At 39.3% G+C, this 14,285-nt stretch overlaps 1 protein-coding gene across 1 annotated transcript; it reads left to right on the top strand.

Annotated features, from left to right (window-relative positions):
- Nucleotides 1-293: 293 nt before the first annotated feature.
- On the top strand, nt 294-13,307 carry LOC136444294 (cholesterol side-chain cleavage enzyme, mitochondrial-like). Its single transcript, XM_066441807.1, has 11 exons — nt 294-381; nt 2,071-2,305; nt 3,117-3,272; nt 4,877-5,073; nt 6,023-6,226; nt 7,726-7,895; nt 9,728-9,894; nt 10,530-10,608; nt 11,093-11,255; nt 12,223-12,266; nt 13,181-13,307. Exons 1-11 carry the CDS (start codon nt 294-296, stop codon nt 13,289-13,291), a joined length of 1,614 nt encoding a protein of 537 aa, XP_066297904.1. The 3' UTR covers nt 13,292-13,307.
- Nucleotides 13,308-14,285: the final 978 nt, after the last annotated feature.

Raw genomic sequence — 14,285 nt, 5'->3', positions numbered from 1 at the left:
GCACCACAACGTCACCTTTATGTAAACAAATGTAGGTCAAAAGGTATGAGTTGGAAGTCATGAGTCATGAGCTAAAAATAGACACGATGTTCTAGTGGGAGTTTGAGTGAAGATAAGTCAAGGCACGTTGTTGTTCAAATACAGGTCAAAGGCTATGAGTTGGAAGTCATGAGTTGGAAGCTAAAAATAAACACGATGTACGTGCTAGTGGGCGTTTGTTTGTAACTTTGAGCGAAGATAAGTCAAGGCACGTAGTCGTACGGTTCTCACTAGTATATACATATATAGAGGTGATGCTTAGGATCTGGGCGCTAAAGCAGCGGTTCTCGTGGGGTATTGTCGGCAGGTGGCTGCACACACGCCGAGGAGTCACGTCACAAGGTACGGTGTAACATCCCTGTGCAACTTAACTGTAACGTCAGGGACCAAATGATTTATTCATGTTATGAGTACTCGGAACACCGTAGAAAAGCTGTCTGGCAATTTGTAACGTAACGGCTAACCATTTATGGTGTTATTACCAATTATGGTCCACTTTGGGTCATGCAAACGTGTGAGGTGTATTATACAAAAGCCAGTTCCCATGAGGAATAAAAAGCGTAAGTATGAGCCTTAGTCACGACTTCCCTTTATGCAAGTCAATGAAATGGGTTTATACCCAGGGACACGACAGAAGAAACTCCTGAAGTTACAACAACAAGTCACCTGAAAGCGTCATGCATGACCTATTCCATATGTAATTTGACACCGCGCACTTCATCATTTTTTAATAACTCTCACGATAGCTAGTATCTTTTTAAAGTAGCTGAAATTAAACCTTTCTTTGTTATTCACATTATCTGTGGTGATTCAAGGTTTGAAATTCTTACTAGTTTTAGGAAGGTTTGATACAACCCAGCGACCCCCCTCACGTACGCCACATTTTCGCGGGTCAAAACATTATTGAAATGCGTTATCGCCGCTCGGCGTGGTTAAGATTTATGGCACATCATTGTTTTCTTCCATCGCGTCAAGCATGCGGTGGGACAACCATAGTGACTTTACTGTTATCTGCCTGTAGACTACTTTGAACAACTTATGTGCAATTTTTTTCTGATCTATTTTCTTCAAGTAGACCGCTAGAAGGTAACCGAGTGAGGTGGACCATAATAGGTAACCCTAGCACAATTCTTCAGTATAAATACATGCTCGCACGGCGTTAAACGGGCGGAGAAAAACTTACACAACAAGCATTTTTTTTCTCTTTATAGAAGAGCTGATATTTCTTCCCATGGGTTTAACATTTGGCTGTGTTTGTTTGTTTGAACCTTTCTTTATTCATGATAAGCTCAAATCGGCACGCAGGCCACGTCAACCACGTCCGCGCGGTTTTCATATAAATGACGTTTTCAATAAGTTGGACCATGATTGGTAACGTTACGTTACATACCCTGTGCAAGGTTCAATCCGCCAAGTAGCTCAAAAGCCTTTTTGTTTGCTTACAGTCTACAGCATATTATATGGTGAAACCCGTAAACACACAATTAAAACGCAAGGGCTATGAAAGGCATATAGAGCATTTTATGAGGCTTGAAACTTGAATGAAAAATTCCAATTACTAGTCATTCCTACACATAGTAAGTTTCAATAACACTATACCATTACATATCGACATTAAATGAGCAAAGATACGATGTCGTTGTGTGGTGAAAACTGATAGAAAATCCAAGGCCAAATATACTGATCCTGACTGTCCATCATAATTAGCGGTTCTACCAATGAGAGAGTGACTGCATGTTCGTGAAATATTTGCACTGTTATGTTTTAATTTTGCATTTCTACGTTTTGACGGAGGTGAGCGGGGCTATGGTATCGGTCTATTTACACTAGGCGCGTGAAACTAAAAGATCACAATGTAGCTTTTTTTGTGCCGCTTTTGAGCTCTTTTGATAAGAAATCATCACGCAAATGTGGTAAACAGTGGCATTAAATGTCAATTTCATAAAGATTACAGCAACTAGAATATTTCCAATTTTCAAGCCTCATAAAATGCTCTGGGTGCCTTTAATGACCTGTAACCTGTGTTGTTAGGACTGGTTAGATGTCAGACTCCGAGCCACAAACATTCATCTGGGTCTGAAGCAGCCTCTCCCGAACAGCGGGAAACAGCGAAGCCCTTCTCAGCTCTGCCGCAGCCGCTGGGAGCGGTGCCTCCATCTCTGAGGGTCCTGGCAGCGTGGTGGATGGGTGCACTCTCCAAAGAAGCGCGGTTAAATACCCATATACAGTTTGGCACAGTGTTCAAAGAGTATGGCCCCATTTGGAGGTGAGAAATATCACTACAAAGTTTAAAAAGTCTGTTTATTAAAAAAACTGCAATTCATTATTATCATACAGTCTGTAAACGGCAACATGCCACTTCTACACAATATTCATACATCTCTATTGGAACAAATTTTATCACTAGTCCAGGAGGAGATTCTCATAAGAGGCCTAAAAAATAACAAACGTGGTACACCATGTATATATTTAGTTCTCAGGTATGTACACTTCAAATATTCAGGTGTTCAAGACAATATCTTGAGAAGGTCTTTATAACACAATGTTCGTTAACGTGTTAGAACCCGGCCGTCTTTCCTCAGCCAATCAGGAGCGTGAATTTCTTGTGACTAAATCCACATAGTGTGGCCTCCCAATGGGTAGGGGTGTACTAGGTAACGAATAAATTGACTTATAATTACCAGTAACACACAACACTGGTCCCACCACGTCAGAGGTGCTAGAAGATTTGTCATGGTCTGGTCAAGGAGGTTCTACATTTCAATTTCTTCCTCTTGCATTTCACCTCAAGCACCTTCAAGTCAACAAAACTGCATGTCCTTTTTAATATTTATATGCATTTATTATTATTTGCTTCGTAAAGACTGTCGGGTTTTAAAATACAGTAGTTAGATCCCGAGATCTGGGTGTCTTAGTGGATTTACAACAACTCCTCGGGTGGGCGGAGCAGTACCAAATCCACTAAGACACCCAGATCTCGGGATCTAACTATTACATAGTAATAGGGTATCCCCGTTTGTTTGAGTGATGAAAGTTGATGTCACGTGAATTTGGTGCCAATTAATGTATTCATGAAGGAATAAAATCGGGAGCTTTGATATGGTCCACCTCTGTGACCCGGACGCAGCGCGCGAACTCTTCAAATCGGAGGGAAAGTACCCGGAACGGATTGACGTGAAACCATGGAGGCTGTACCGGGAGGGCGCTGGGAAGGCGATGGGAATTATTCTCAGGTTTGAGTTCTTCTTCTTCATTATCAGTGCTTATATGTGCATTCATAAGTAAGAAGAAGAAGAAGAACTTTATTGCGCGACAATTGTAACGGGTACAATGTATGGCAATTTGTAGATACATAACAATCGACTATTTCTAATATTTAACAATTTCAAAGAACTTATCTATAACATGAATAACAATCGATCTAATAATGTGCATTCTAATGGCTAATACAGTATACAATGTAATGATAACGATGATAGTATTCTGTGTCAGGAATGTAAAATAATGTCTCGTTTTTGCATAGAGTTGTATATAAATTGGCCTAGCCTACATACAGGTAGCTATATGAACAGAGCAGGACAATATCATATTGAATATCTCTGTCTTGCTATGTGGCATTTTACCGGAGTTACATACAATCGATTTAAACAATTTCTGCCGGTTATTGTCATAGGTTGGACAATCCACTTATGAAGTGGAATTCGTTCTCAATGTTATTATGACAGGTTGGACACAGTCTCTCCAAAGTACGAGGGCTCCAGTACGTCCATTAGACTGTAAGGTTAGATCCACTGGCGGAGGACACATAGTGCTCTTGAACCAATGATATAGCCTTCAGTAGAGGGTAGAACAGAAAGTTACATTATATAGTGACTGTCACTGTCCGACGTATCATTTCAACATAACTGTCGTTCTCGACACAGTCCTGACCACTTATGTCTTTATTAGTTGTAGCAATAATGATATCTGGCTGTCAGGATTAAAAGGCCCCAAAAAATGTTTTTTAAGACTCATTATACATGTTATACCGTGGTAATGGCCTAGTGGGTAAAGTGTTCACCTTGCAAACAGTAGGTCGTGAGTTTGATCCCAGGCCGAGTCATAGGGAAATAGTATGGTAGATAAACACACATCGCTACGTATACCAGCGGACTAGCCCTCTGCTGTGAGTGATTGCACAAAGTTGTGTGGCCCAGGGGCTACTGAAACGGATATGGGGTGCCACTCTACACACCATCTGGTGCGGGAAGAAACAGGGGGAAAGGAACTTAAACATATCATGAGCAAGAAAAATACCCTGATGATATAGATAAGTTTGATATTCGTAAAGTGATAACTCAGTTAAGAATCAGTAGTCATAAGTTGAAAATAGAGACGGGTAGATATTACATGCAGCCCCTGACCAAAGGTTTTGCTAATTTTGTCCAATGGAAATTGAAGATGAATTTCACTTTGTCACGAAGTGCTCTAAATATGATGCTTACATATACGTAATAAGTTATTCACATTTCTCAAAACAAGTACAACAAGTTTTAAGGGTCTCGATGTTACAGACTGTTTTGAGTATATATTTAAATGCAACAATCCCCACAATGCAAAAATAGGTAAATATTTAAACGACTGCTTTATCATCAGAAAAAGTACCGAAACCAATAATTAGCCCCACTTGATTATAACACTATATCAAAAATGTATGCTAGGCCTTATTGTATTAGTAATTAGGATGTTAAGTTTTATTCTATATTTATGTTTAAGAATTCTTGCCATACTTTGTACCATGTACAATTGTCGTGCAATAAAGTTCTACTTCTTCTATCATAACGATTGCTTTTTTTAGCAATGACAAGCTATGGCACAAGAACCGTACGGTGATCAGTCGTCTGCTGCTGCGGCCCCAGAACGTGGCGAGGACCGTTGGTAAAGTTGATGACGTAGCGTCTGAGATGATTCAGCACATCCTGTCCATCAGAGCAGGCGCAGACGGGACAGAAGTGCTGGACCTTGAAAATGAACTCTTCAAGTGGGCTCTGGAGTGTAAGTCCCTTTTAAAGGCAACCCAAGCAATTTTAGGGCCCGAAAATTGGATTTTGAAAGTCAATTTATTTAGTCATTTCTATACATGATTAGTTCAAGGAGGTTCAATAAATAATACTCTATTAAACCTCCTTGTATAGTTTAATTAAACAACACTATCACAATGTAAAGTGACGTCCATGATGCAAAAATATGACTTCGTTCTTGTGTGAGACCTCAATAAAAAACGTCGCCGGGGGTTTTGTAGGCTCACGAAACTAAGGGGATCATCGTAAAGCATGTTTTTGCAGGGTTTGAAAATGCTCAAAGTATGAACTTTTTACGCAAATGTGCTAGAGAGTGTTAGTAAATGTCACTACAATAATGATTTCAGAATTTTTTTATTTCCATTTATTGGTCCCTAATATTGCTTTGGTTGCCTTTAAAAGAATTTCTACAGACACTACAGAATGGTGGACCCCTTAAAACCATTTGTATGTTAACTTAAACACAAGAAGTCTCTGGATCTGTATCCGCAATAGCCGGTAAACCGCCCTTCCCCTGGGCGTAACAAACCAGCAAAGCGTTGGAAGTCGTTGACCTCTAGATCTTCAGCTCGTATGTCAAATCAGATTCTTCGCTATACTACTGAGTCAAGCTGACCATTTATATTCCAGATATTGAAGATGAAAAACACTTTATCCTAGATTGTCCACGGAATTATGATAAACGCTCAAAGCTATTCAACCTTCTTTCCGCTTGCTCAACAGAATTTGATACATTCCATTCTATAGATTCAAATACATTCTAGAAAGAGACAACCCTTACTGTGTAGGTAAATCATTTTGTATACCATTGTTTGCATGTATAGTTGTAAAAGACCTTACGAAAGTCGCTGTACTTTTGTTGTGCCAATAAAGATTTCCGTATAACGTAACATTCAGTCAAACCTGCACATTTCTTATTTCAGCAATCTCAGCTATTTTGTTCAACGAGCGAATGGGTCTACTTCAGGATGATATTCCTGACGATGCTCGAGACTTTATCGACAGCATGCATAACGTGTTAACCACAGCTAATGATGTGATGATCCCAGACGCAGGGCTACAAAAACTCTTCAACACAAAGAGCTGGCAAAAGCATCAAAAGGCTTGGAGCACAGTTTTCCAGATAGGTGAGTGCTCATGTTAGTATTACTTGCTTGAGGTCTCATTCCTGTATTACTCCGAGTGGGTTAAATAGTCCGTACCCACAAAAATAACGGCTGCATGAACGAGTGTTTATATCGGTGGGAAATTCCCTTTTGGCCAGCCCAACTGATCTCAAGCGTCAAACTGATGAAAGCTTGTTTGTAACTGAAAAATTAACAGGTCAAGTTCGACAGCCACGCGCGAGGTTGGACGTCCACAGCCCGCCATTGTCGGTGATGCGGTCGTGCGCTCTTCAGCTGGAAAGCGTCATTTTGGGGGGTGTAGCTAAGTGTAGTTTGTGATTGGCATGAAAAGGAATTGTATGCCAACTGGAAGTTGGCAATTTTTCACATGATCTAGGGTAAATGTGCTCAACAGAGAATAGCTTCATTACTAACGCACCCATGTAAAACACGTTCTGTAACATGTAAGCCTATGGGCCAAAAAAAAAACTCATGAATGAGACCGCAAGGGAAATAATTACCTTCTTTGGGGGGATAACCCCAATGTCGTTTTGACATCCCTATGTTTTGATTCCCCTATGTTTTGATTCCACTATGTTTCGACACACTAACATTCAGACACCCCTATGTCAGGGTTAGGTTAGTCTCTACCAGACTAACCGCGTCGGCTATAGAGAGAACATTTGCCGGGGGACTTAAGCCATGAAGGATAACATTCCCATCCAGGGTTGCAATATTGGACCCTATCTCCATAGCCGACCCCCTTCATACAGTTGACTCTATTTGGCCAATTTCTACTATTTTCCCAGCGACCCGCAGAAGCTGGTAGAGCCTAGGGTTAGGTGGTGTAGGAACGAATTGGTGTGGGAACATAGGGGTGTACCCAAATTTTGGTAAGACGGGTGACCAACAAGAGGAATGAGAAACCCCTTATGGACCAAAATGCTGCTAAAAGCAGCAAAGTTAACATTGTTACCTGTGCCAGGTTGCTTAACATGTCAAACAATTTGATTTGGGCTTTTAATGCATTAATGAAAACTAGTCTAAGAACAACTGGGAAGACTGAAAACATTAAGTTAATATCCGGAATGGTAGACTACAAGTGAATAAATCTTTTTTGTTTGTTTTTCAAATCAGAAAGCGGTGAACAAAAGAACCAAATTAGCCTATGGCAGGCATTGAGGTGAGAAAAAACGTGAATGCATAAGGAGAGATCCAATTGTTCCATATGTACTTGATCTGATGTTATTGGAAGATCCATCAACGTTTCCGTCACTTTTTTGCCTACATGCAAACATACAAACATGCAAATTCCGCTGCAGTACTGTTGAAAAACGCCAGGTAAATGATTTTTGAACTTAACCTGCCTTTGCACAACCACTACACACCTCCTAAAAATCATGAAGATTCATCAAAGGTTTCTCGAGTTATGCTCATACATACATATAGACCCACCCAACAGCTGGAGTAACCGAAAACATAATCTCTCGGCGAAGATAATCATTGTAACTGCTATACAGGTGAGAAGGTGATGGAACGTCAACTCCGGAGAGCAGAGGAGCGACAGACCCGGAGTGATGATGATGACGGGCACCTGGACTTCCTGTCACTCCTCAGCAGTAGTGAAAAACTCACAAAGGAAGAAATCTACGCCAGTACTATTGAACTGATGGGGGCAGCCATTGACACTGTAAGGACAATGCGTTTCTACTTTACAGACACCCAGAGCATTTTATTAGACTTGAAAACTGGAAATATTCTAGTTGCTGTAATCTTTATGAAATTGACATTTAATGCCACTGTTAACGACATTTGCGTGCGGATTTCTTATCAAAAGTACTGAAAAGCGGCACAAAAATAAGCTACATGGTGATCTTTAAGTTTCAAGCGCCTAGTGTAAATAGACCGATACCATAGCCCCGTCCACCTCCGTCAAAACGTAGAAATGCAAAATTAAAACATAGAAATGCAAATATTTGACGGACATGCAGTCACTCTCTCAATGGTCGAACCGCTGATAGTGATGGACAGTCAGGATCAGTCTATTTGGGCTTGGATTTTCTGTCAGTTCTCACCACACAACGACATCGTTTCTTTGCTCCTTTAATGTCGATATTTAATGGTATAGTGTTATTGATACTTACTATGTGTAGGAATGACTAGTAATTGGAGTTTTTTATTCAAGTTTCAAGCCTCATAAAATGCTCTGGATGCCTTTAAGAGGTTACCAACTGTTCTTATAATAATCTTCACTGTAGACCTTACCTTAGACCTTAGATCCTCCCGCAACTTTGTTGCATAGGTCAACCTGGCTACGGATTCTCTTCCTCTTGCTGCCACTGACATTTCCTCAATCTTTACTTAACAAGGACTCAGAAGAACTTTGCAGAATGCCCTAAAGCTTGATGACATTTAACATTGGATAATTATCTTTATTGATTGCCAATACCATTTGATTAACCTCTCCGTGGCTAGATCTAGAGCAGCCCGCAATAAAACATTTAAGGTAAAGACAATTTTAGATTGACTTGTACTTAAAGAGATCTATACTGATTCAGATATCAAGGTATTCAAATCTGAAACTTTCTTGACGTTAGGCATCGGATTGTGGCAGACTTTTAAATTACATGACGGATTTACGTTAGTCTCTACTAGACTGACTACACTGGCTGCAGGGGGTGAATAATTTTGTGAGTTTGGCCACCATGGGTTTCAGTTTGCAGTGGTAGTCCGAGGGGGAATGTAAACCTTCCGCGGATTGACTAGCCTGGAAACCATACCTCGGGGGCTCCCCGATATCTCTACGGCGTTGGGAGTGACCCCCGCCCGCCCAGACAGCTTTGCCCGCGGCTGCTCGGGGTGTTGGTTTACGGCCTTGGATTGAATTACGTCGCCACCGAGGGCAGCGGCGGAAGTAGGACGGCAGCCGAAGTAGAAAAGCTATCAGAAACGGCTCAATAAAGCAGACTGGGCCCGGTAAAACACCCCTAAGCCAACCCCTATAGACTGGGACCAGGCTACGGATTGACTCTCCCGGCCGATTCCCTGTTTTGGCAGAATTCTATGATTAGTACCCCCGTAGGAAGGCCTGAGAAAGGCTTAGGTTTACAAGATGTCTTTACATCTTAAAGGAAACCCGCGCAATATTAGGGCCCAAAAATCAGATGTTGAAAGTCAACTTATTTAGTCATTTCTACACATGATTAGTTCAATCAACACTATCACAATGCATAACGACGTCCATGTTGCAAAAACATGACGTCGTTGTGATGTGAGAGCTCACTGAAAATCTTCGCCGGGGTTTTTGTAGGCTCGTGAAACTAGAGGGTCATCGTACAGCACGGTTTTGCGCAGTTTTAAAATGCTCAAAGTATGAAGTTATTACAAATGTGCTAAACAGTATTGATGAATATCATTACTATTAAAATTTCAGCATTTTTTCAATTTCCATTTTTTGGGCCCTACTATTGCTTTGGTTGCCTTTAAGCATCATAATAATTCTTAAACATGTACACAATCCAGACCTCTACCACCCTCCTGTGGACCCTGTATGCGCTGTGTCGCCGACCTGACCTGCAGGACAAGCTGTATCAGGAGGTCACGCAGGTCATAGGTCAGGATGAGGTCATGACCTGGGATCACCTGAAGAACCTGCACCTGATGAAGGCTATCATCAAGGAGACACTCAGGTAACAAGAACTGATTGAAGATGATGTCCGACAAAAAGTTTCGTTTACACATAGCCAAGTGTAGTAGAGCGTTAAACCATATTAAGTTTCACCCCCTGAAGGAGGGAAATGTATTGATTTTGCTGCATTTTCTGGGTCCCCCAAAAGTGCGAAATTGAACGAAATTGAACGAAATTGAACGAAATTGAACGAAATTGAACGAAATTGAACGAAATGGAACGAAATGGAACAAAATGGAACGAAATGGAACGAACTAAAACAACATATGTAACATTATGAAATGAAATACCAGGAGATAGCGAAACATAAGGAGTAGACCGGAACAGGAAGAATTTTAAATACAGAAGTGAGTGGAAAATACATAATATAACGTGTTTTATTTCTTGAATCTATGTGATAATATTAGATATAACGTTTTTGTCGCGTTTGTGTGGCTAGATTCTTCCCTGAAAATGGAGGCGCCGCGTGCAAAGGGATCCGCCGCTCTTCCGTGTGTACCAGCGATCTGCAAATCATATCAATTACACTAATTTGAATTTCATTGCTTGGAATTTACAGTACTTATTAATTGTTTTACTGAATTTCGTTTTATTTCCTTTTGATAGATTAATTTGTTTTCAATGTTGTTGCTACAGATTGTATCCTGTTGCATTTGTGATGACACGTGTGGTTCAACAGGACACTGTTCTCATGGGATATGAGATTCCTGCAAAGGTACAAAATGACTGTAACTATCATTTGCTTAGGCTACACCATTTGAATTTCTTGGTTAATGGAATTTTGAAAAAAAAAATGCTAGATTGGAAAATCATCATGACAACAGAATCTCAGAGGAAAGTTTGTACTTTGGTGCACACAGTTTCAGGGAGTGAACAGGGTCAGGTGCAAGTTTTCACCCAAGCCTACTGTTTTCATGAGTTGCTAAAATTGAAGAAAAAAAATCCGTTATAATTTCAGCAACAAAAAATCTGTTAACCAAGAAATTAAATTGGTTTGGCCTTACTGGTGGAAAATCTGGTTAAAGTTAGAAATGTCTGAGGGGGAAACTATGATGTTTCTCGTGTTTTGTTTTGTCTGAAAATGATACTAACATTGTCAAGTGGAAAGTACTTACCGAGGACTATGTGATCTGTTTATGTTATAATTACTTTGCGAGCCTTCTCATTTCATATCCCTACTTTCCATTTTGTCTGATTAGACTACTGTGATGGTAAGTATCTACCACATGGCTCGAGACCCGAAGATGTACAAAGACCCAGATGAATACCGGCCAGAGCGCTGGCTCAGGAGTGCAGAGGACTATGAGGACACACATCCCTACGCCTACCTGCCGTTTGGGTTCGGAACTCGCAGCTGTATTGGCAAGTCTGACTTCAGTTGATATTAATCTCAACTTGCATAATCCTGCATGGTAGTGTGCCTAAGACTGCCACATTAAAAAGCAGTGTTAGAATTGGCCTTCTCAAGAATATCTTGAACAATTGAATTATCTGAAGTGTAAAAATATCATGATCAGGTACGCCAAAAATATTTACTCAAGCAACTGGATAAAATTTCGAAACAGTCAGACATTAGCTCCTCCTGTTGTTAACAACATTAGCTCCTAAAACAACAGGAGTTAATTGATTCATTAGCATAAAACTTGTCTTAACTTACTATCCTATTGAACCATCTGAAATTGTCTTCCCTTCATTAACATATCTATTCAGAGTTTCGGTATAAAACCTAGTTCTACCAGATCTTTCTTTAGTCACTGACGAAAGATAGCGGAAGCTGTCTGAAACGTCTGACTGTTTCGAAATTTTATCCAGTTGCTTGAGTAACCATTTTTTGCGTATCTTACTACCTGGATGTCTAACCTTCATCAATGTATATACATCAGGATTTCCTTAATAATATCCTGCCTTTATGAAAGTCACCATATATTTCCAATGTGGTAGTCTTACATGTAACTGCATGGGTAACCTGGCAGAATTAAGAGAGTTGACATCATCATCATTTAAGATTTTTTATCAGTGGCATGGGTTCATTTAAGTCAATATGAAGTAACAGAATTGTAGAAGGAAATAGATCTAGTATACTCTTCATTCTCAGGGTATTTCTTAAGGTCAATAACTAGATAATTCAACAGAATATCTGAACTCATGAATATCTTCTGCAAATTGATTCAATTTTCTAGAAATTAGCAGTACTTTTGTGACATCCAGATATCAAATTATGAAACTATAATCATGAGATTTATATGTGATGTACATGTATATCTTTTAATACTTTTCTTATTTTAATAAAGGTTAGGATTATTTGTTAAATTGATTATTTCTTTTGTAGGACGACGAGTGGCGGAGACAGAGCTGCAGGTACTCCTCGCAAAAGTGAGTAGTTCTCTCTTTTCTTTTCTTTTTTTTAGAATGAAATAAAGCTTCAGTCGTTAGCATTAAATGCTCACCAGATTCTGTGTTCTCAGATGTAAGAGGGCAAAAAAAATGGCAAAGATAACAAGTTGGGCAAAAATTTGCAAGGTGTATGGCTGCCTTTTTGTCTTGGATCAAGAGTTTAGTATTGTTCAAATGCGCTGATGAAGGTTAGACATCCAGGTAATAAGACACGCCAAAAATAGTTACCGAAGCAACTGGATAAAATTTTGAAACAGTCAGACGTTTCAGACAGCATCCGCTATCTTTCGTCACTGACTAAAGAAAGATCTGGTAGAACTAGTTTTTATACCAAAACTCTGGATAGATATGTTAATGAAGTAAAGACAATTTCAGATGGTTCAATAGAATAGTAAGTTAAGACAAGGTTGTATGCTAAGGAACCAATTGCTCAATGTTGTTCAATATTGTTCAAATGATTGATGTATTACACCAATTAGGTACCTGGGATAATAACATTTTATTTCCAAGTGTCTATTTAACAGTGACGAAAGAACCGAATTATTTAAACAAGTTACCATGAAGTGCCCCTACTTTTACACACTCACGGATGACCAAAAAGCTACCTTTCTCTTGAAATCACAGAACCCACAAATTCTAGAAAAAGTGGGACTTTTCGTCTTCCACTGCTTCCGAAAAAGAAGTCAAACCCGCTTCTTTAGATATAGCCAACAATTGTATTTAGTACCAGTAGCCTATTGTTACAACAAAGTCAGACACAGTTTACTGACGCATGTATGTTTTTCTTTATGTTTTTACCATGTATTTGCAATTAGCCCACGGGCATGAACTTGCAATAAACTTCTTACTGTAATAACACAATGACTCATTATGAATCTCTTCTTCAACCACAGATTGTTCAGCGCTTTGTTGTGAAGCAGCGAGAGCCTCGAGTCATTCCCGCAGTGACGAAGACGATTTTACTACCATCAGAGAAAATGAACATTTGCTTCATGGAGAGGTAGTGATCTCAGTCACTTCCCAGGTGTCATTAATATTCATAATCATGAAATGGCTGAATTTGTTGTTGTACATAAGCGCAAGGATGCTTCTATTTCATTATTGTATCCGCTTTTATGTATTAAATTGAATGATTTTAGCATTTAGTACTTTTTACATTTAACTCACTTAGGCCGCACCAATTTACTTTCTTGGTAAACAGATTTTTTTAGTTACCAACAAAATAATCATGAAAACAGAAGGCTGGGGTGAAAACTTGCACCTGACCCTGTTCACTCCCTGAAATTGTGTGCACCAAAGTACGAACTTTCTTCTGAGATTCTGTTTTCCTGTTGATTTTCCAATCCAGCAATTTTTTTTTTCAAAATTCCGTTAACCAAGAAATTAAAATAGTGTGGCCTTACTCAAAATTGTTGATAATCATCTTACTTGGTGCCGTTTATATTTTTTTAACTTGTTAATGTCTGTTAAAAACTTAATCAACGAACCCTCAGTCAACTGTATATGACGCAATACATGGTTCATCACATTTTGATGTTTTATTTTCTTTTACTGATAACCAATCTATAGTAGCTTGGTACATACACCAAATGGCTGGGCAACTTAAAAAAAAAATTATAATGTACACCACAAGGTTTAGATATCATCACCCACGTCTATACTTAATACACAGCTTTTGTGTAAATACATAGAAGTTGCTAACATGAATCAAGAGCAATGGTTGTGATTCTCACATCTTTAATGCATTGTACAAAGTGCTATTCACATTTATGTTTATTTACCTCTTTTGGGTTAAGGCATCAGCAGTTTTGGAACAAATACTAGTTAAAACATTTTCAGTTTGCAATTACAGTCAGGGCTAATTTTGTGTGGACAGAAAAAGTGTGTGTGGTTGGGTGCACAATAGCTAAAAAATATAATCAAATTATTAGCATAGAAAGTTAAACCTAATAAAGGAATTGTGAACATGATTGTCGTTGCAATCATATTACAATGGCA

Source organism: Branchiostoma lanceolatum, chromosome 11 (assembly GCF_035083965.1).
Source record: "Branchiostoma lanceolatum isolate klBraLanc5 chromosome 11, klBraLanc5.hap2, whole genome shotgun sequence".
Taxonomy (NCBI): domain Eukaryota; kingdom Metazoa; phylum Chordata; class Leptocardii; order Amphioxiformes; family Branchiostomatidae; genus Branchiostoma; species Branchiostoma lanceolatum.
The sequence above is the reverse complement of the archived record's forward strand: the minus strand, read 5'-3'. Positions and strand labels throughout refer to the sequence as shown.